Raw genomic sequence first — 19,845 nt, 5'->3', positions numbered from 1 at the left:
CTTTTGACCCATTTTGCCAAAGGAAAGGACATTGCCTAATAATTATGCACACCTGATATAGGGTGTTGATGTCATTAGACCACACCCCTTCTCATTACAGAGATCCACATCACCTAATATGTTTAATTGGTAGTAGGCTTTCGAGCCTATACAGCTTGGAGTAAGACAACATGCATGAAGAGGATGATGTGGACAAAATACTCATTTGCCTAATAATTCTGCACTCCCTGTATATCCTGTCACCAAAAGATGTTTTGAGGTGATATTAATAATCCAAAACTTTCTTTTCAGTTTTTTTTTAGTATTGGACTTTATTTTTTATTAAGTATTACTGGGGTTTTTTTGGGGGGGGGTTTAGAATACATAATTTGGAGCCAAGTAATGTAGTATCATCATCTCAACATGAGCCCCATTCAGAGGTGAGCACCCTCATCTCTGGTTCAGTCCAGGCTGTTTAAAACAATGTTCATTTTTAAAGCAGAGTCACTGTCTCCTGTGAATGGTGGCTGGCTGAGCCAGCTGTAACGCAGTCCTGATGCCACAGGTTTTCTGCAAGGCAGTTGAGGAGCGAGGCTACGTCGCCCAGCCCGTCTGTGACCTCCCCGCCTGTACGCAGTACCGGGATACCCCATGTCTCCTGGAAGTCCCTTATATCTCTCTCTGCCACATCACAGTGCATGAAAAGGTCGAATCTGAAGGAAACATTAATTAAGGATATGTTTATGTAAAGAGTGTGTTTGTGCCACAGACTCATCTTAGTTTTTTTGGGGGGGTTTTGGCACTTCAAAGTTGTGCCTCCTGGTCTTGTAGAACCACAGATGATCCCATAGAAAAGTGGATGATTACTTCTGATTGGCATTTCCAACTATTTGTAAGGAAGATAAAAGGATACTTGGTGCCAACCACAATTTTCACAACACGCCTGACAGATGGCTCGGACCATTTGGCGAGCTGATTTGGCAGATCATCAAATGATGTCCTGTCTGTGAAGGAGAATAGTAAGAGGACCGCATCCACTTGCTCCTTGCAGGACTGGAAGAGAGAAAGGAGATCAGACAAAACACAGAAATCTGTTTGTTTTCCACATCTAGAATAATTGTTTTAGTCTTTGCTTTATCTCATTCATACTGGAAGCAAATGGTCAAATCTGCGTAAGGCGTTCTCTCCACAGTCCCACAGCTGAAAACGGAAGAAAAGCACTCTGCTGCTTTCTTTTAGCTTCACTGGCCAATACACCACTGTTGTCTCAATGCCTTAAGCAACAAAAGATGACAAAGAATATTAGTGACATTGTCAGCCTCTTAACTTTTTGAAACTTTGTAAACTACTTTTTTTTAAAAAGGCTCACACTTAGTTCTACGTAATCTAGCTAAAAATCTGTGTTTTTACACCAGCAGTTTGAATGGCTTACCTGTGGTTTCATGGTGCATGCTGGGAATATTCATGCCTGCAAGACGTGCAGCAATAGCAGTTTTCCCAACTCCGCTCTTACCAGAGATGAAGATCTTATAATGAACTGTGTCCACAGCTACATGTGGAGGCATCACTGGAGACTCCAAAAGGCCTGAAAAACACATTTTAAAAGGACCACTGAAAGAAATTGCACACCTGAGTCAGGATAATAGAATATGATATAGGGTTAATAGAATTTGTCTTTAAAAGCACCCCATTAACATCCAGTGAGTGACCGTGGAGGAAAGTCCAGCACTTTTGGTCATCTCTGGACATCAAGAAGAACTTTCAAACCAAACCAAAGGGTGGAGCATGTCCCCGACTACTTGTGCTACGTGTGGCCAGATTTTGGCATTTCTATCACAAGTGACCCCAGGAAGAATAGCAATGCTGCAGCTAATGGAGATCTTAGTAAACTAAACTAAAGATGCCACTATGGCATCATTCTCTCCCCTGTTTATCTCCTTGCGTGTCATAAATCCATGATTTAAAATGCTGCCATGTCTTCTCAGCACACCCCAAGTGTATCTTGTAATCTGCAAACATCATAATCCACAGAGACTCCGTCTGTCCATCACAACTGCAAACAGGAAGGGGCCCAGAGACTTTCCCTGATGTGATCCCAGTCCCACCTTAAGGCTTGTGGCTGTCTCTGTCCTCATAGGTACCCATACTGTCCATGGTTCATATTTCACTCTGTCACACTGGTGCCTACTTAGCAATGTATGAATAAAACCGCCAATTTGCCGCAGCTGATTGTTCACCGAGAAATGGTGCAGCTAAAAATATAGTCCCCAATATGTTTTAATCCAATATTTTACAGCCTCGTGGGTTGCTTTAATCTATTTATAAATTATTCTGGGTTTTTATCCTCCACAAACAACAACAAATGGGGAGTTTGTACTTCATAAAAACCCTTATGTTGAGGTTTGAAATAAATGCACATTTATTCGCTAGCTACTTTTATAGCTGATTTCCAGTGAAACACAGATACTGCCTACAAACGTTTTTGCATTTGTCTGATGAGTGGCTGCACTTCAAGTAGTCTCAGTCGCAATAAATCAGCTGCAAGAAGAATTTGCGGTATTTCTGAATACTTATACTTTTTTTTCTTTACATATGAGTGCGTAAGGTCCCCTGGGGGAGAAAAAAAGACAAAACTGTTGTAATTTGGAAACATATCTATTTAGCTGACATTACCAAAGTTTCTCCGTCTCTTCTTGTGGAGGATTTTGCTGAAATACTCTTTACTGTCTTTATATCGATGCCAGTCTGCGACTACGACTGATCCTGGGGGAGGAACCTTTGCCATGTCGGTTACAAAGCTACAGCATCACACAGAGCTCGGGTTTGTCGCTTAAAAAGGCCAAAAGTCGGTTCCCGTCTGGGCCAGAGGATATTTTTTTAAACGTTGTCTTGTTACAGACTTGAACTGCAGTAATAAAACATTTAAAGCATCCACATCAATCACAAAAACCCCTAAATATAAATTATAACAACCGCTGTCCGCAAAATGTAAAAACTTCCGTAAACTAAAGCGTCCCTTGACAACCTATGTCGTCACTTCCCTCAAATTGTGGTGTTGCCTTCAGGTTTACCCGTAAATACTCTTTACTACTTTTATTTGCTTTATTCCGTTGTAGATGAAATAATTCAACGTAGTTTTTTGTTGGATATTTTACAGTTGATATTTTTTAATATGATAAAGGTTACTTACTCTTATTTGCATTTATTTCAACAACTATATGTTTCAGTATATTTCCTTCCCATTTGAAAATAAATGTTACATTCTAAAAAAAACTTTCCCCCAGTCCTTCCCCCGGACACTTGAGGTCGCTAAACTCCATCGAACTCTATTTGTAAGTCACTTAATGTTGAGGTTACAGCAGGCAAAATACAACGGAGCAAAGAAGACAGTTCAAATAAAATGAGGCTTGATGTGTTTTAATTGAAATGCACAGAAATTATACACTAACACACTCTGTGAGCCCTGACAGTCAGGAGCCCACCGCTCGCCATGGACATGCTCAAAGATATGGGGTCCACATCAGATGGCAGTTTGCACTGGTGGGAAAAAGTATTTGTGACTGTTCCATCTTCACCCAGCTGCACGGCAAAAACAGGTTATGAGAACAGAACAAAGCAGAAAGTTAAACCATCAATGAAACCATCAAGCCATCAAATTCAAAGAAAACACCATAGAGACAGCAAAAGATATAAATCCAAATTTCAGGTCCTGAATCAAAAGTGTATTGTTTCACAACAAAAGAAGACAAATAGTTCTAAAATTTAACACACAATCAAACAACTAAAGCCAATGCATTGCTTTAATTTCATTTAAATAAATGAATAATATATCTTAATAATATAACTCAGGCCATCAGTTAAGTTACTGTCACAGATAACATCTGATTTTACACCAGCCTGACTGCAGGGCTCACCTTCTCTGCATGCACCTCTATTAGGTTGTTGGAGGATGTAATGATGACATCCTCTGGAGAAAATTCACTCACATCAAGAGTGAACTGAAAAATGTCTCCAGTGATCTGCACCTTTCCTGTAGGCTGTAAATGATCTGAAATAGTCATTTATATAATAGAGATTTTAAAATAAAATCCACAAAATTTTGATACATATTGATTTAGTTTTTTCTTTAGCTAATATGTTCCCTGCAGTGCTATATATATATATATATATATATATATATATATATATATATATATATATATATATATATATATATATATATATATATATATTAAAGTATATCTGTGTCTGTTTTTGTCCAGCTGACCTGTAAATTTGTGTTCTCTGGTGCTGTGCTGATTTAGCAATCCTGAATCCTCAGATAAATTTCTCCCATTTTTCTCCATAGTAAATTCTCCTTTGTCTGTCTTAAAACCTTTACCATCATGCACTGAGTCTTTTATAGGCTACTGGGAAATTGTGTGTACCACCGGGTGTGGCTGTGGCTTGGTCCCTTAATGATCCAGCTGGACTGGAACATGACACTGATTGTAGATATTTAATGTGTCAGAACTGTTGTTGAACTGTTGTCAAGGGGGTCTGACATTTTTAGCCGCACCCATGACTGGGGTCCATGTGAGTCTTTGTGTCTATGTGTGAGAAAGGGGTGCGGAGATGTTTCTGTGTGAAGCAATATACTATAATTATAATAATTATCATTGTGTGAGCTGCCAGTCTTAACTTTAAGCCACAAAGGTCACGTTATCTTTCATAATTTATAATTTAACTGTGCTCATTTTAAGGATGTGTAAGGGGGATTTGACACAAAAGACCCAGTGTCAATGAGTTTCCAGTTAAACTGAGCAGAGGGGTGATTAATCACAGCTGTGGGTATGAAGGAGCACACTCATGAGTAAGTGTGACATTTTGGCCCACCTTGCCAAAGTAACGAAGCCTTATCAATTCCATCTGCATGACAAACACGGCAAAACAAGCTCTGTGAGGCTGTACCGGCGAATGAAAAGCAAAACACACTGATAAAAGCTGGTTTGATCATCAACTAATTTATGGGTTCATATCATGTTGGGTCCATGTTGGGATGTTACCCTGTGTAAAGCCTTTTAGAGGGGCATGTGCATTTGCTAAAGTAAGTAAGGCCACTGAGCCTTAGGCCTTTAGATAGGCCTAAGAGCCTGGTCTGAATATGTGTGCCTGTGCACTGCTCTGCTCTGAAATAATTAAGAACTAGGACAACTCAACCTGTCCCCAACACTATTTAATAAGACATTGTAATTTGTAAGCCACTATCTTTTACTTTTCTTGGTTTTTTTTAGTATGATTTCCATAATATAGTGAAGAAATTATGGTGTTGGATTGTTAAAGCACTGCAAAAACTGAATAAATCAAATCACTTTTATTGTCACATCACATGTGCAGGTACACTGGTACAGTACATGTGAGTGAAATTCTTGTGTGCGGGTCCATCACACCATGCCCTCAGTTTTTGTGTAGCACACTTGTGTGACATGCTATTACTGAGTGTAGTCTAGAAACAGAGCAACTATTAGCTGCAATGCATAATGATGATGCTTTTACCTTTTGAAAAGGAGACTGAAGGTTTGATTCACACTCTCTGTTGTTGCAGAGCTAATGGAATAAGACAAATATGAACAAGTATGAAGTATCTTCTTTTGGCTGCTCCCTTTAAGGGTCATCACAGCAGCTCATCTGCCTGCATGTCAGAGCCACCATCCAACTTCAAACCCTACATCGTAGCAGGCCTTAAATATGAAGTGTGTTTAATGTAAGCACATCTGTAGCAGTGAATACATCTTAGATTGAACAGACAGCAGATTAGGATAGATTTTGATTGAGCTTCAGGTTTCCAGAAACAGATGATCACAACACGTGGAGATTGGGATAGTATGGAAAGATCATTGCAATGGAGACAACGCTCAAGTTCAAAGAAAATTTCTGCATACTTTGCAGAGAGAGGCGCTATTATATGGACGACATGGTGGTGCAATGGTTAGTGCCGCCCCACACAGCAAGAAGGTTCTGGGTTTGAATCTTTTGGCCAACTGGGACCTCTTTTTGCAGAGTTTGTATGTTCTTATGTTTTTAAAAACATGGCCTTTTACTTTTAGGTGTTATGTATTAATGTAATTTAATATTTTCTTGTAACTACAAAGTAGTACAGCTGAGGCTGATGGAGAGCTTTTTTTGTTTTACTTAATGATAGCACTAGTTGAAAGTTCAGCTGATGATCAAAGTTTAGGAAGACTATGTGCATGGTCATCCATCCGGAAGTTATTGAAACCGTCTGTCTGACCCACAAATGTCAACCTGCTTGTGTTGCTTTAAAAAAAAAAAAAAAAAAAGCAGCAGGTGATTCATTGCCAGGGGACCACAGTCGTTTGAATCAGCTTTCATGCCAATCCATCCAGCTTGGTGTTGAGCTATTTTAGCGGACTGTCACACTTGCCATCACTACAGCCATGAGTCTAAAAACACATGTTCACTGCTGCCCAATACAAGAAAGCGATACAGTTACAAGGCAACTCTGATTTTATTTAAACACGAAATACACGACCTGTGCACAAGATCAGAGTTATCTATCATGTAACAATTGACATAAATACAAAATAAATAATAAATAAAAAAAATGAACATTTGTATTAAGACGTAATGTAAATAAAACAAAGAGATGCGTGGTGTGACACAGAGACTAACTTAAAAAAACAAACCATAAGAATGTGATTCTTTGCCCTGAGAGGAATAACAATTCCTAATTTAAAAGAAAGTCTCACTGATCACAAGAAGTAAACAAAACAAATTTAAGGATTCAGAATCACCGGCAGGATGCTGAGTGCTTCTAAGAAGTCGTTCTTTATCATTGAAGAGCCTTAGATATTTCAGTCTTTCAGGAAATGCAGGGCCGAGCATTCTCACATTATCCCACATTTGACCCTCATTTATATCATTTTATTTACTGCATTGCATAACTTGCTTATGTTCGACATTATAAACACTTTTATATAAAGATAAATTACTTTTCTCTTATTAAGTACATGAATGGTCTCATTTTGAGTCCTCTCTGAGGGTCCCTTTCAGTCATACCACACTGCTGTAGTGTAGCTCAGTTCCAGCCCCTCCACTTCAGTCCTTGTCTTCCGTGAGTGAAATGGCATGGTCGGTCAGTGCACTTTGATTTGAAGGAATGCTTAGATCACACGGCGAACACGCTGAGGGAGCTCGTCTCGTCTTTCAGGCCCAGGATGCTGTATGCTATCCGTTTCATGTGACCAGGCAGCCTCACTCCGATGTTCCTGATGTCTCTGAAAATGACACATAAGTATCTCGTGAACACAGGATTGAAACGACAAAAAACAAAACAAAAACAAACAAAAAAACAGCAGAGCGGTGGTGTATGTGAACACATTTTCAGGGTGTTTTAACTCCTTTAAAAGGCAAAGACAGTTTATATAAGTGGCTTAAGGGTAATATAAAAGTTGTACCTACACAAAAAAATATGTACAAATGAACCAAACCATTATTGTTTATTATTTCAAATGGGCTTAAAATGGTTTGTTTAAAGCGATGTTGTCATTAAATGGTTACTTGGGTTTATCTGACAGGGCTATGGGGCATATTTCAGAAAAAAAATGCCTGTGAGCCACTCATGCAGAAGTAACAGCAGCAGAGAATGAGTGGAATGACATGAGTGGCAGAGGGGGAGCAGAGTGCTCATGCATTCGCACGCTGGTTAACAAATGTTCAGGCTGACAGTCGGACACTTTCTCTGTGTCACTGAAAAAATGTGCAACGGTGCCGGATAAGTTAGTACAGCATGACGGAGGCTGCACCTGTGCCATGTGTGCACTTACTCATGTCTCAAAGCGAGCACCTGCTCCATGGTCGTTATCCCAGCGCGAGCGAAGCTTTCCTTGTACTGGCTCATTTTGATGGATTCCAGCCACTCGGGTACCGACCTGAACATGGTACCGTCGCCGCCGCTGGTGCTGGGCAGCCGGATGGAGACGCTGTGAGGAACAAAATGTAGTTGGATTACTCATCATTAACAGTGTGTTTATGCAAGCTGAGTACATGTGATGATGTTTGAACAGGAAACAACCTGTTTTATTGTTTTAAAGTCCACTTACAAGCTGTGAGTTGTGTAACTTTACAATCCACTACAGTCTCTTTATTCTCTCTAAATATGGCCTGTGATGCTTTCTATATTAAACATAGGCCACAGTTTCAAATAGCGTCCAACCAATCCCTCTGTGCTGAAAGTTCAGGCTCGGTTTCACAGAGTATTTTCCATTGACCTTTGTACCAATTTCACTGATAGCAAATATCCTTAATGTGGTCAGCTCAGGCACACTGCTTTGGCTGTGAGCTGTTGTTTAAGCACCATTTATGAGGAGCAGCCAATCAGAAGAAAAGCTGGCATGTTTAGGACAATAAGTGAACTGAGGATCTGCACTAAGGCCCGGTATAACATAATTAAGGATTATTTTGCACTGTGAGCAATTAAAAGCTACTAAAAACTATGAAGTTGGAAGTTAGCATAATCACTTTCTTTTAACACTGTCCCCAAATGGTTTGAATTTTTGGAGATGTAAAAACAAGATCAGTAGTTTTACGAAGAACTACGGTACTTATCAGAAGAAAATAACTGGATAACAACCAGCAGAGACTCATTGTTTCTTGCCAAGGAATAATTCCACTCATGCATACACACAAACGCACCTATCTGTATTTGTACAGATCAAATAAACAAGATGTAAAGCAACATGTTACACTTCCCCCTGTTTTTGTTTAAAGATAAAAAAAAAAGATGGAAGGCACATTCCTCCCTGTTATTTATTGTGTTCATACCGTGGGTCAAAGTCTGCGATGGTCTTTAAGGATTCTGGGCTTTTGAGAAGTTTGTCCAGAAAGTTGACGATGTCTAAGAAGCGAGGTCGCTTTAAGCGTTCGTGCAGCCAACACTGGAGCATGAGCTGGTAGATAGCGGATGGGCAATCCATTGGAGCAGGAAGCCTGAAGTTCTCGTTGATAGCCTTCATGACCTGGGAAGGAGTGAAGGCAGTGGTTAGATTAATCATAGACCACTGCCTGCCATTGCTACAATAAACTGCTGTGCTCATATGTTGACATTAACAGTATTTAACAGATTTGAAGAGGACGGTTGGAGACTACACTGGATGTCTGGCAACTTTCTATCACCGCATAGCTCACGCAGACTCTCACTGCTAATATACATTAAAGTTTGACCCTCACAGGCCAAAACAATCCCTCATCTCCACGAAAAGTGGCAAATGAAACATACCTCGTGGTTGCTCATGTCCCAGTAGGGCCGTTCTCCAAATGCCATGACTTCCCACATGACAATACCAAAGCTCCACACGTCGCTGGCCGAGGTGAACTTCCTGTATGCGATGGCCTCTGGCGCAGTCCAGCGGATGGGGATTTTACCTCCCTGACAGAAAAAAACATTAACAAATCATATTTAATGGGTGAAAAGAGTGGAAACAGGACATGCTGACAGTCTGGATACTTAAGAGTGGAAATACAGCTAACAATAAGGCATTTCTTACTAGACCAAAAAAATCCAGTTTAACTCTCTTTTGCTACGTTTGCATTGTGAAATGTAGCTGTTAGACTTACTCTGGTTGTGTAGGTGCCCTCAGCATCATCTTCCAGCACACGTGACAATCCAAAGTCAGACACCTTACACTCCAGGTTGCTGTTGACTAGAACGTTTCTTGCTGCCAGGTCACGGTGGACATAGTTCATGTCAGAGAGGTATTTCATGCCAGCGGCTATTCCACGCAGCATTCCCACAAGTTGGTACGGAGGAATCTCTCCATCACGGCCCTAAAATGAACAAAAAATAATTGCGATATTATTGTTTTTTCTTTGTCATTCTTGTTTTTACTGGGGAAATGTAGAGGAATGAAACAAAACGTGGAAAGAACTGGGTGATATAACATAAAAGCATAGATAAAAAAAATGTTGTAGTTTCATTTGTCTGTTATCCTTTGTACTGTGTATACTGTTTGTACATGAAAGTGAGTCAGGCTTGAGACAAATTAATTTTTTTTTATTTATATATATATATATATATATATATATATATATATATATATATAAAAGATTACGAAGTGATGATTAAATAATGAAGCTATTTTTCCACTAGCATGCACCTACCTTCAGATATGTGTCGAGAGCTCCGTTCTCCATGTATTCAGTCACTATCATGGCATGTTTAACTGAGAATATAAACACAAATATGTTTAATGGAGGAAATGAGTACAAGAAGTTAACAGATATGTCGGCTTTTGAGAACATTGACTCACATTTGGTGATAACTCCCTCCAGGTGGATGATATTCGGGTGTGAGAATTGACCCATGATGGTGGCCTCACTCAAGAAGTCCTGCCTCTGTTTCTCCGAGTAGCCTGGCTTGAGGGTCTTGATTGCTACAGGCACCTCGCCTCTCCCGGGAATCTTCATTACACCCCGAAACACTTCCCCAAACTCTCCTGATTGGCAGTCAAACAGCAGGTGGAAATGTTAGAAAGTCCGATCTGAGAGTTCATAAAAGTGAAGGAATGAAGGAGATTTGAAAACACCTACTCACCTACACCGATGACTTTTTGTTTGCCGATCACACTGGGGTCAATTTCAGTGACAAACTTGTGGATGGCAATATTAGGGTCCTCATAGGTATGTGGATCAATGTACGTCTTGAGAGGTTTATGTTGATCTGGTGAGAAGATCATAATCAAAAAATAAGCCTACAGTTTCAATAGTCAACCTACTTTCTGACTCTTACTGCAGCTGAGCTTTGCAAACCTGTTGAAAAGTAGGGATCCTCGGGTCCTCCTCGCCTGCGAGCGTTCAGTCGCCTGAGAGGAAAACAAGATTAATCACCAGAGGACTAGGTAGAATACAGAGTGGCTTTTTAAACAATTGCAGGTCAGCTTGAGCTGACAAAGACAAAGGGTGTATTCAATAGCAGCACCAGCTATTACTCATAACCTCTCCCTGAGCTGTCATGCCAGAGTATCCTTCATTTACTTGAACTTGTGGCACATAATCACACAGTTTGCATGGCTGTAGATAATATTTATCTGAATGACACACATTGACCGTGGATATGAAGTGTACAGTTACCAACCGTTTACGCAGCAGCAGGCCAGCCACCACAACAAGCAGAATAACCGCTACTCCGAATACAGCTACCATCACCATGGTGGGCTTGTTCCCAAACTGAGGCTCAGCTGTATAAATGACAGAAATACAGACCTGTATCAACTCAAGTAATTAAAATATACACATGTATAGAGAGATGTTTGAGAAACTGTTTTGGCTACTGTAGATTTTAAGGCTGCTGGTACCTAATGGAAAAGTATTAAACTCATGGTCGGCACTGTAGCTGCCAGGGTTGCCTTCGGGGCCCAGAGCATGGACCCTGAATGTGTAAGTAGTGGCTGGGATGAGACCATCAATCTGCACAAAGCTTTTGTCCAAAATTAGGACTTTGTAGGTGGTCACATCACCCTCGGTACTGTCGTCCTACAAATTAAAAAAAAAAGAAAGAAAGAAAAAGAAAGGAAAAGGAAAATGGATTAGAATTTGAAATGAAAAAACAGCCTCGATTTTGAAAAAAGGAGGGGGAAAAAAAAAACAAAAGAGCCCAAAGCTCTCCATCGTACTTTTCTGCGGTACATAAGCTCATAGCGATGATTGATGTGGGCTGGAGGTCGGCGAGTAGGAGTCCAGGACAGAAACAGACTGGTGGGGCTGCGATCATCCAGATGGATCTCCGTCACCTTGGGGGGATCTAACGGTTGGCGAGACAGAAAGCAAAATAATGGTTAGTGACTAATCATAGTCTTTGGAAAGGACATGTGGAGATGAAAGCCTCTGGGATTCAGTGGGTCAGACTGAAGTCCTCTCCTCTGGATTGAGTCTGTCTTTTGCAAAACCCTTTAATTTATAGCTCTGATATTACATGAAAATAGCTCCAAAGTTTGTCACTCTTTTAACCCTACTCTTCGGTTTAGGAACCTGGATACCCCTTCTCTCAGAAGATATATGAAAGATGACTTTCTGGGAATACGTCATTAATATTACAGAATATGTCACATTGCAGTGTTTACCATACAACAGTGGTTGCCACACATACAGCCCCAAAACAATAATCATATAAAGCCAATGTTCGAAAAAGAAAAGCTCACCTGTGTAGTCCAGAGCAGTGGTGATGGTTGCAGTGGGCCTCTCGGCACTGAACTGCGACACGCCACTTTGAGCCTCTACAGTGAACGTGTAGTTGAGATGAGAGTCCAGGTCACTAACAACAACTGTGGGGTCCTGCAGGTCCGTAGGTCCTGGCTCAAAGCGGATCTTCTCGCCGCAGGGGATGCAAGAGGCCTCGTCACAGAGTTTGCACACCACACTGTACATAAGGTCACTGCGACCCCCAGTCACCAGTGGTGGGCTCCAGAACAGCTGCAACTTGCCCTCCCCTGGCAGAGTCATGGAGGTAAGGTCACGAGGGGCACTAGGTGGAGCTAGGGAAATAAATAAATGACACAGAACAGTCAGAAAAATACTTCAAAATACTTTCCATGTGATAAAAGTAATTAAAAAAAAAAAAATCTGAGTCAGGGTCTTACCGGAGCAGGCTGATGTAGGAGGGTCTGAAGGAGCCCGGAAGAAACCTTCTTCACACAGACATTCAATGGCTCCGGAAGCAGAGGGCTTGGTGTTATCAGGACAAACCTGACAGAAGTTGTTTGATACAGAGGGCTTGAAGTATCCTGGTTTGCATGCTGTGTGTGAGAGAGAGGGGGAGAAGGTGTGTGTTGGTTTAAACATGACATATGAATCAGACAAACACAGGAAGGAATGAATGATCAAAATGCAAACAATAAGGCTCTCTCTGTGTTACCAGCCATTTCCACCCGACAGGAAGCATTTGTTGTGAGTAACCCATAATAACAGAGTCTTTGTACCCAGAGGAATGAATAGGGATTTCCCTGACGATCTGCCTTCACTCGCCTATTTTGCCTTGAGGCCTAATCTCAGGTCGCACTGCCAGTGTCAACCGGATGACAGCATTAAATCCATCAGGTGATCTGATCTTCCCTTCCCCTGTGAACCCCTGGCTCATATTCTCTGGCAGTTAACATTTACGGTCTTTCCAAAGGAAATGGCACATTGGACACTGGTGCAATGCTGTAGCGGGCATTTCGCCACATAGATAAACAGCCTTCCAGGGCATGAGAGGTTAATGAACATGCAGACAGGACAAAAATCAGAGCGCAGGGTTAGAACTGCAACTCCGTCTAAGGCTGATGTTTCCTCCCTTTCTTCCTTCCGCTAACCCCCGACATCAGTCACAAATTACAGCGACCCATTCTGAATCAGGAAAGAGGAAGAGCTGGACAGGAATATTTTTTGCTCTTTCATGGATACAGATGCACATATTTTCTAACTGAGGTACTGAGCACTGTTAGAAAAATAGATTTTATCTTATGAAAGAGCTCCTGTCTCTGGTTTGATTCTGCAGTCTCCCTGTGGTGCAGTCTTTCATCTGGCTCCTGTGCTGGTGGTCAAAGAAAAGAAAAAAAAAAAACAAAAAAAAAAAACTGAGTGAACCCTGGATTGAAGACGCCAAAGCAGAAGGACCTTTGCACCCCAACTACTGTTGCATTGGAGGCGAAGGTGCAGATTGAGATTGAGTAGGAGGGATAGAGATGAATGGATAGAAGACGGGGGATGGGGTAAAGGTCTGGAGCACCAACAGAAGTTCTCTCTGGGGAGTCACTTGGCGGCAGTGGGGGTGTAGCTGAGGGGCTTTTTTCCCCCCCTCCGCATAAGAAAAGGAGGCCAGCCCATTTTATCTTGAGCTGGAGCAGCAGGACCTTTGTCACGTACCAAAGAAACCCCAGCCCCATTCATCTATTGTCTCTGAAATTGGACAGAGTGGTGCTATAAATATGTTGTATTCCTCATTATATAGCTCACAAATAGCAGCATGTGTGCCGTGCAAGAATACAAACATCATTAATGCAAACTTTCAGATTTTCATGTCAGTACTTCAGCATTTCAGTTTTGGCTTAAAAACGTGTTTTGCTCATGTTTAAAAAGGCTAGTTTAAGAAAAAATAAAACTTTTGCCCAACTTTTGTCCTCACTTGTTGATGGAAAAATGTGCTTCCAATTGTTCTAGGTTCTCTTTGACTGCCATGCATGTGAAAAGGACTTATGTTCCGCACTGATGCATCTGTTAATTGAATCCGTTTTTCACTCTTTGTACCGGCCCATTGTTCTAATGAGTGGGAACATGGATTAGGGAGCTCGTTGCGTGTGTTAACAACTGGATGAAAGAGCAAAAAGAAGAGCATGTCATTGGCTAACAGCTGTCCTGTTGCTCTACTAATCCTTTTGACCAAATTACACTCCACACCTAACTAAGCGGCCACGAAGCTAACATCCCTCACACACCAACTGTCGGCGCACTCCCCACCCTCTGACTCAAAACACGGGCAACCTGCGTATTTGTGTCAGTCAGCATTCCTCCTCATCTCACTTTACTTCCTTTTCCCTTCGAGGCCACAATTTCTCTAGTTATTGCAAAAAACTGGAATAAGGCTTTGTTTTTTTTTCATATTAGAAGAAGCTACAGCATTGTTTATTTATACAAGAAACGTGAACAATTGTTGCAGTCATAAAGATTTCCTGCCTTCTTGTGCCAACGTTTCAGGTGCTTGGCTCAGGCTGCAACATTCCTGCAACTCCCTAACCCATAAATAAGATTCATGCTTTGAAGAGCTTCCAATCAGTTATTTGTTTCATTAATATATAGTGTGGAAAAAATGGTGGTAAATGTTTCACAGCTATTAAATGTCATTGTTTGTATGACCAGAAGTTAAAAATCCAAAGATCTTTCACTCAAAAAATTATTTTTTGATGGATGGCCATCTTAATGACAGTTTAATTCTGTCACCTGGTATGACTAATATGTGCTCTTCTTGGAAAAGACTCAAAATGAAACCAATCTCTGCCAGGCAAGGTGGCTCAGACCATCAAGAGTCATAAACCGCAGCTTGACTCAGGCTAAACTATAACAGGCGTGTCAACCTCTTCCCTGTAATCTGTGGTTCCTGTCGCCTTAGCAACTTGCTCAAAACAAATTCCTGTGAGGAGAAGACATACCATTAAGGTAGTCATTCTGACACATTCACATTCACCCGGCCCTTCCTGTAGTCAGTCACTTCTGTAGGTGACGCCAGGATAAAAGAATTCCTTTCAGAAATCCCCACAGCCTATCGTGCCCTTCCTCCTTCCTTTTCTCTCTGCAGCTTCTCTCCTCCCACGTTTCCTCCAGACAGTCCAGTGCACCACACCCCAGAATGCCAACGCACAGGCCAACTTCTGCATGACCAGCATGAGCACAAACACTATGAACCCCACAGCTGTGTGTTTTTGTACTGACTTTACGCACACGCCGTCTTTCTCCAAGTACATACCACAAACTTTTTGCACACTTTACCTGAGCTTGGTTGAATCGGCAAAACCTCCTTAGGTTAAAAATTATGTAGGGTTTTTTTTAACACTTAAATGATTAAAAGCTATGTATATCCACTGAAAGGAAATATAATTTTGATGAAAGCCATTTTTTTGTTCTGTTTTTTTAAATTGGAAAAAAAAAATTTGCTAACAAAAATCTGTTATGTTTTAAGTTTCCACTCTTAATTGCATTTAAAAGCTTCCAGTGTAGTAAAACAACCAAAGTCCACAGCTTCTTTTACTGTACATTATCACCTAAAGTCACTGAGCTATCCATAAACTAATGTCTCACCCAAGCCTCATTCCTGAGACCTGAGTGGAAGGCAGGGGAAATAATGTGCCATTAGCAAATAAAGACAATAAAGATGAGGTATCAGTGGGAAAGTGACGAAATGTGATATGGAGAAATGTTTGATTGCCTTAAAAGCTTAACAAAACAGGTTTGGATATCCGTTTCTTCCGTTTTTTCCCATGCCCAGCCCTGCCTGCTGTACCTTACCTACAGTATGATATGGAGCCTTTTTTTGCACAAGACTTCGAAGCAAACAAAGACAATTCACATTCTCGTGCACTCATTATTTCCACCATGACAAGTAAGTGGTTGAAGGCGTTTCATTTGCTTTAACTCACAGAATAACACAAACACGTCTCAGACAAGAGTGTTGCATATTTCTGGCAGTGCTTACCTTGGCAGGAGTCTCCTGTGGCTTCGTAGCCTGCGAGACATTGGCATTGAACCATGGGAACCACCCATTTACCCTCAGCTGTGCAGTAGATGCGCGGGGTGGCCTGGCTGACGGCATTCTCTACGCAGGCTCCCTCAACCTCCCTGAGAGCATCTGCCACCGTCTCTGGGAAAACTGCCAAGCTCTGCACGGTGGATGGGCATGTCTTGTAGTAGACTCGGACAGAGAGCAGCGCCACACAAGCGCCCACATCCTGAAAACCCAGGTAGAAGCCTTTCTTTGACAGCGGCCCCACAGTCTTCGTCTCTGTGTTCACCTTTAGCACCCGGCCCTGAGTGACCTCGTCGGGAGCAATGGTGGCCACTTTGCGGAACTGTCCTTTACGGAAGTTCGTTCCCACGTCAGCATCAGCCTCTGAGATGAATAGGTTGAAGGTTTCTTTGCAGCCAACAGACGCACCACCAAAAGTGTTGCAGTCTCGCACGACAAAACTGAGCTCCACAGAGACACGGCTTGTGCCCGGGCGCCGCTGAATAAACGTCGTGCGCAGCCAGTTATCCTGTTCTGTAGTCTCTATGCTACAAACACTGTAAGTGTAAAAAAGTGTGCCATTCACCACTGTCTGGACAATTTCCCACTGCAGAACAGAAGAAGATAAAGAGACAGCAAAAGGGATCAGTGTAAGGGGGGTAAAGTCGCACACAATGATGAAAGGAGAAAAGGCATCTTTTCAGGAAATAAGTAGAAGCTTTGTTCTTTCCAAAAAAAACCACTTTCATTGATGAGACACCTCTTCTTTCATGCTTACTAAGAAGCTTGTAAAAGTGCAGAAGTGAGCTGGAGCTTTTTTTTTTTCCACGCTTAAGGATTATTGGCCTGGACATGTGCTGCGCTCACGACGTGTGTGGTTTTCCACTAACGCACAAGCCTGCATGTGTGTGAGACATAAATCCAGCAAACACTACTGTAGAACACCAACTAACATTTACAGCAGCTAAATGAGCTTTATGAGCAGAGTCCTGCTTAAGGCATGGCAGCAAAATTGGCAGCTATTAAGAGTTTTTTAAGAGAGAGAAGCAGAGGGATTAAAAGCCTAGATTAACCATTAAAATTCAACACCTCATATGTTAGCAGTTGGGAATGGGTTTCAGGAACTAAATCAATTCTCCCACTTAGACAACTTTGGGAGCAGTTGGGGGAAAAAAAGAGGTGGCAAATGTTTGGAGAAAGGTAATTTGTGCCAGTACATTAGAAGAACACTGCTTTAGGTACCTTCACTGAATCTCTTAAATTTTCAGTCAAATTTTTAGGTATTTAGTTCTTATTACTGAGGACGTCTGGCTGGTTAAAAAAACAAAACTGCTGAAGACAAGAAGCCATCCCTGGTACAAATTAAAAATAAACTTTTTAAGCGTGAGAAAGTTTCACGGCAACCGTCAGCTTTAACAGACAACGGGAAATCCTATCCAAAACAGCAACAATCTTCAGATCTTTGAGAAGAAACGTAGCCCACACAGTGGAACCGGCCATGTCCTGTTGCTTTTTTAAGACAAAAAGCCACTGAACTATAGATAGGCAGGAAGGATGGTTCTGCACATATGGACCACATTTTTTGTGTTTTCTTTTAGTCATCTCTTCATATTGTACACATTATCTTGTTTCTGTCATCTCTAAATTCAGAAAGGAATCATGAGAGGGAGGGGAAAAAAATCATCCTAAAATTTGGTTTTATGGTTTGGGCTTGGAGTGAAAAACAATCTGCAGCTATTGTGTAAAACTGTCTTTGGTACAGTAAATTTAAATGTAGGTTGAGCCTTGACATTTTAACTGCATTCATAAGTTCTTTATGAAAGGGTAGCGTTAACACAAGACTAAGCTGAGATGTGCCAAACCTCATCTAGCTGCCACTCATTCCACCTCTCCCAGAGAGCTTTTTTAGAGGACTGAATGAGCAGAGAGAGTGAGAGAAGGAGAGGCCTTCTGTTATTCAAATTCTTGAAGGGAAATTTGTGTGCTTGTTGTTCTGCAAAGCGAAAGGCAGCTTAGATCCATGAACCTGCAGTCTTAAAAATGCCTGCTGAGGTATAAATACTCACTCCGTTCTCATATGGCGATGTCAACCATCCCAACTCTGATCCCGAAGCTCTCATATCCAGCAATACTTCTGCAGGAAGAAACAAGAATAAATTGTTACAACAGGGACATAATCAAGTGATATTAAGATAGACACAACAAAAAAGTGCAGCTAACTAATTTTACCAATTTAATTCCCAGCTGGAAAAGACAACTGTGTGTCTTTATATTAGTTATTGGCTTTGTGCTTTTATTTTTGCATGTACAGTAACATTGTCTGCATTGATCTCTGGGTGCCAGCAGCTTTATGGGGGGCGCATGCCATGCTTTCTGACGTTTTAATCCAGCATATCGGCTTAATTCAAGACTTCATTGACCGTGTCCTCCAGGTTCAGGATTCAGGGCTAATAATGCCTGTGAAAGGCGTGGGCAGTTAAATTGCCATGACGAGAGAAATACATGTATCTCCTGCACAAGTGAATTAAAAAGTTCAACAGGTGCCCCTTAGGCCCAAGGTTTAGCAGTATCACTAATAAAAATCTTTTTTTTTAATTAAAATAAATAAAATAAGACTTAGGCCTATAACAGAAAAGTAATAATAGATTTGAAAAATCTATATATTTGTTTCCAGAACCGTATAGCGAACGGACATCAAAAATACATCGCTCTTGATTTTAAACAGCTGGCTGACAAAGAAAATTACAGTGAAACTATTTTATTTATTTATTTTTAATGAAGAATAAAACATTGATAAGGACAAAAATGAAAGACAAAACTCAAAGAGTTCAAATTCCAGCCGAATGATTCACGGGATGCGGTAAAGCCGAGCTAAACTTTAATCTCTTATAAAAGTAGTTTAAAAGAAAAAGTAACTTACGTTCTTTCGACTGGAGGCTGAGAAATACTCGGTTAATAAATAAAAACAAGAATAAGTTGAGTCCACGCAGCTCCATAGCTCCATAAAACTTTTAAAAGTCCTGCTCGTGTATCCTACAGTCAGTCGCTCGCTCGCTCGCTCGCTCCTCCGTCCACCCTTCGGCCGACACTTCTCAGAATTCCTCACTCCACCGGCTGAGCACGAGCTCTCCAGTCCTCGAGCCCATTGAGAAACAGGTGGCGTCATCGCCCCGCCCCCCTTGTCCTTTGGAATGTGGAAGTCTTCCATATTTGGCGTTTGGGGCTAGGCGTCTGAAGCACCTGTTTCATTGAGAACGAGAGGTTCTTCTTCAACTATTACTCCTTCTTCTTCTTCTTTAAGTATTGGTTTAATCAGTATAATTTTTATAGCTTATATCTCTCAGTTTCTGTCAGCGTTAAAGCCGGGTAAATGCACACTTCTTTTTAATTATTGTTGATCATATATGTGTTAAGTATAAACATAAATATTAATATGCAAACACACATACTAACAATACCAATTATCCTACAACTCAGCGTCTATTCCTATTGTTACACTTTTGCACCGATAATCCTGGCAGCCTCTGGATGTTTATGCTTCAATAGCCTACCTAATGCCTATTATTTATTTTTAAATGATGTTTCAATGACTATAATATTGACTGTACATTGGATTTTAT

The 19,845-nt window shown here is 41.1% G+C and overlaps 3 protein-coding genes across 4 annotated transcripts; all 3 read right to left on the bottom strand.

Annotated features, from left to right (window-relative positions):
- Positions 1-327: 327 nt before the first annotated feature.
- On the bottom strand, positions 328-2,990 carry cplane2 (ciliogenesis and planar polarity effector 2). Its single transcript, XM_080892843.1, has 5 exons — positions 2,653-2,990; positions 1,412-1,564; positions 1,129-1,253; positions 893-1,032; positions 328-692 (listed from the first exon to the last, which is right to left on the bottom strand). The coding sequence occupies exons 1-5, from the start codon at positions 2,762-2,764 to the stop codon at positions 473-475; spliced, it is 750 nt and encodes a 249-aa protein (XP_080748969.1). The 5' UTR covers positions 2,765-2,990; the 3' UTR covers positions 328-472.
- Positions 2,991-3,390: 400 nt separating this feature from the next.
- LOC308402809 (heat shock protein beta-7-like) lies at positions 3,391-4,451 on the bottom strand. The gene is made up of 3 exons (XM_080891903.1): positions 4,247-4,451; positions 3,894-4,027; positions 3,391-3,558 (listed from the first exon to the last, which is right to left on the bottom strand). Exons 1-3 carry the CDS (start codon positions 4,323-4,325, stop codon positions 3,424-3,426), a joined length of 348 nt encoding a protein of 115 aa, XP_080748029.1. The 5' UTR covers positions 4,326-4,451; the 3' UTR covers positions 3,391-3,423.
- Positions 4,452-6,456: 2,005 nt separating this feature from the next.
- On the bottom strand, positions 6,457-19,345 carry epha2a (eph receptor A2 a). 2 transcript variants are annotated; one of them, XM_080892554.1, is made up of 17 exons: positions 19,146-19,344; positions 18,292-18,359; positions 16,196-16,832; positions 12,612-12,767; positions 12,174-12,506; positions 11,649-11,776; positions 11,331-11,508; positions 11,111-11,213; positions 10,786-10,838; positions 10,571-10,696; positions 10,287-10,472; positions 10,138-10,199; positions 9,595-9,804; positions 9,257-9,406; positions 8,803-8,996; positions 7,806-7,961; positions 6,458-7,256 (listed from the first exon to the last, which is right to left on the bottom strand). In XM_080892554.1, exons 1-17 carry the CDS (start codon positions 19,219-19,221, stop codon positions 7,148-7,150), a joined length of 2,925 nt encoding a protein of 974 aa, XP_080748680.1. In that variant the 5' UTR covers positions 19,222-19,344; the 3' UTR covers positions 6,458-7,147. The 2 variants fall into 2 exon arrangements, with proteins under 2 accessions (XP_080748679.1, XP_080748680.1); XM_080892553.1 differs by having other exon boundaries at positions 6,457-7,256; positions 10,138-10,472; positions 19,146-19,345.
- Positions 19,346-19,845: the final 500 nt, after the last annotated feature.

This window comes from Rhamphochromis sp. 'chilingali', assembly GCF_963969265.1.
Source record: "Rhamphochromis sp. 'chilingali' genome assembly, chromosome: 9".
Taxonomy (NCBI): Eukaryota; Metazoa; Chordata; class Actinopteri; order Cichliformes; family Cichlidae; genus Rhamphochromis; species Rhamphochromis sp. 'chilingali'.
This window is presented reverse-complemented; position numbering and strand designations above follow the sequence as displayed.

What these genes read in the sequence shown, in the direction of transcription:
- cplane2 (XM_080892843.1), bottom strand. Translation starts at nt 2,764, where the DNA reads ATGGCAAAGGTTCCTCCCCCAGGATCAGTCGTAGTCGCAGACTGGCAT. An exon ending in CATGCACCATGAAACCACAG is followed by an intron (nt 1,254 to 1,411) that starts GTAAGCCATTCA and finishes TTGTTGCTTAAG; the next exon opens with GCATTGAGACAACAGTGGTG. An exon ending in GATTTGACCATTTGCTTCCA is followed by an intron (nt 1,033 to 1,128) that starts GTATGAATGAGA and finishes TCTCTCTTCCAG; the next exon opens with TCCTGCAAGGAGCAAGTGGA.
- LOC308402809 (XM_080891903.1), bottom strand. Translation starts at nt 4,325, where the DNA reads ATGGAGAAAAATGGGAGAAATTTATCTGAGGATTCAGGATTGCTAAAT. An exon ending in CAGAGAACACAAATTTACAG is followed by an intron (nt 4,028 to 4,246) that starts GTCAGCTGGACA and finishes TGACTATTTCAG; the next exon opens with ATCATTTACAGCCTACAGGA. An exon ending in TAGAGGTGCATGCAGAGAAG is followed by an intron (nt 3,559 to 3,893) that starts GTGAGCCCTGCA and finishes TTTGCCGTGCAG; the next exon opens with CTGGGTGAAGATGGAACAGT.
- epha2a (XM_080892553.1), bottom strand. Translation starts at nt 19,221, where the DNA reads ATGGAGCTGCGTGGACTCAACTTATTCTTGTTTTTATTTATTAACCGA. An exon ending in TCCTACATCAGCCTGCTCCG is followed by an intron (nt 12,507 to 12,611) that starts GTAAGACCCTGA and finishes TTATTTCCCTAG; the next exon opens with CTCCACCTAGTGCCCCTCGT. An exon ending in CTCTCGACACATATCTGAAG is followed by an intron (nt 9,805 to 10,137) that starts GTAGGTGCATGC and finishes TGTTCATTTTAG; the next exon opens with GGCCGTGATGGAGAGATTCC.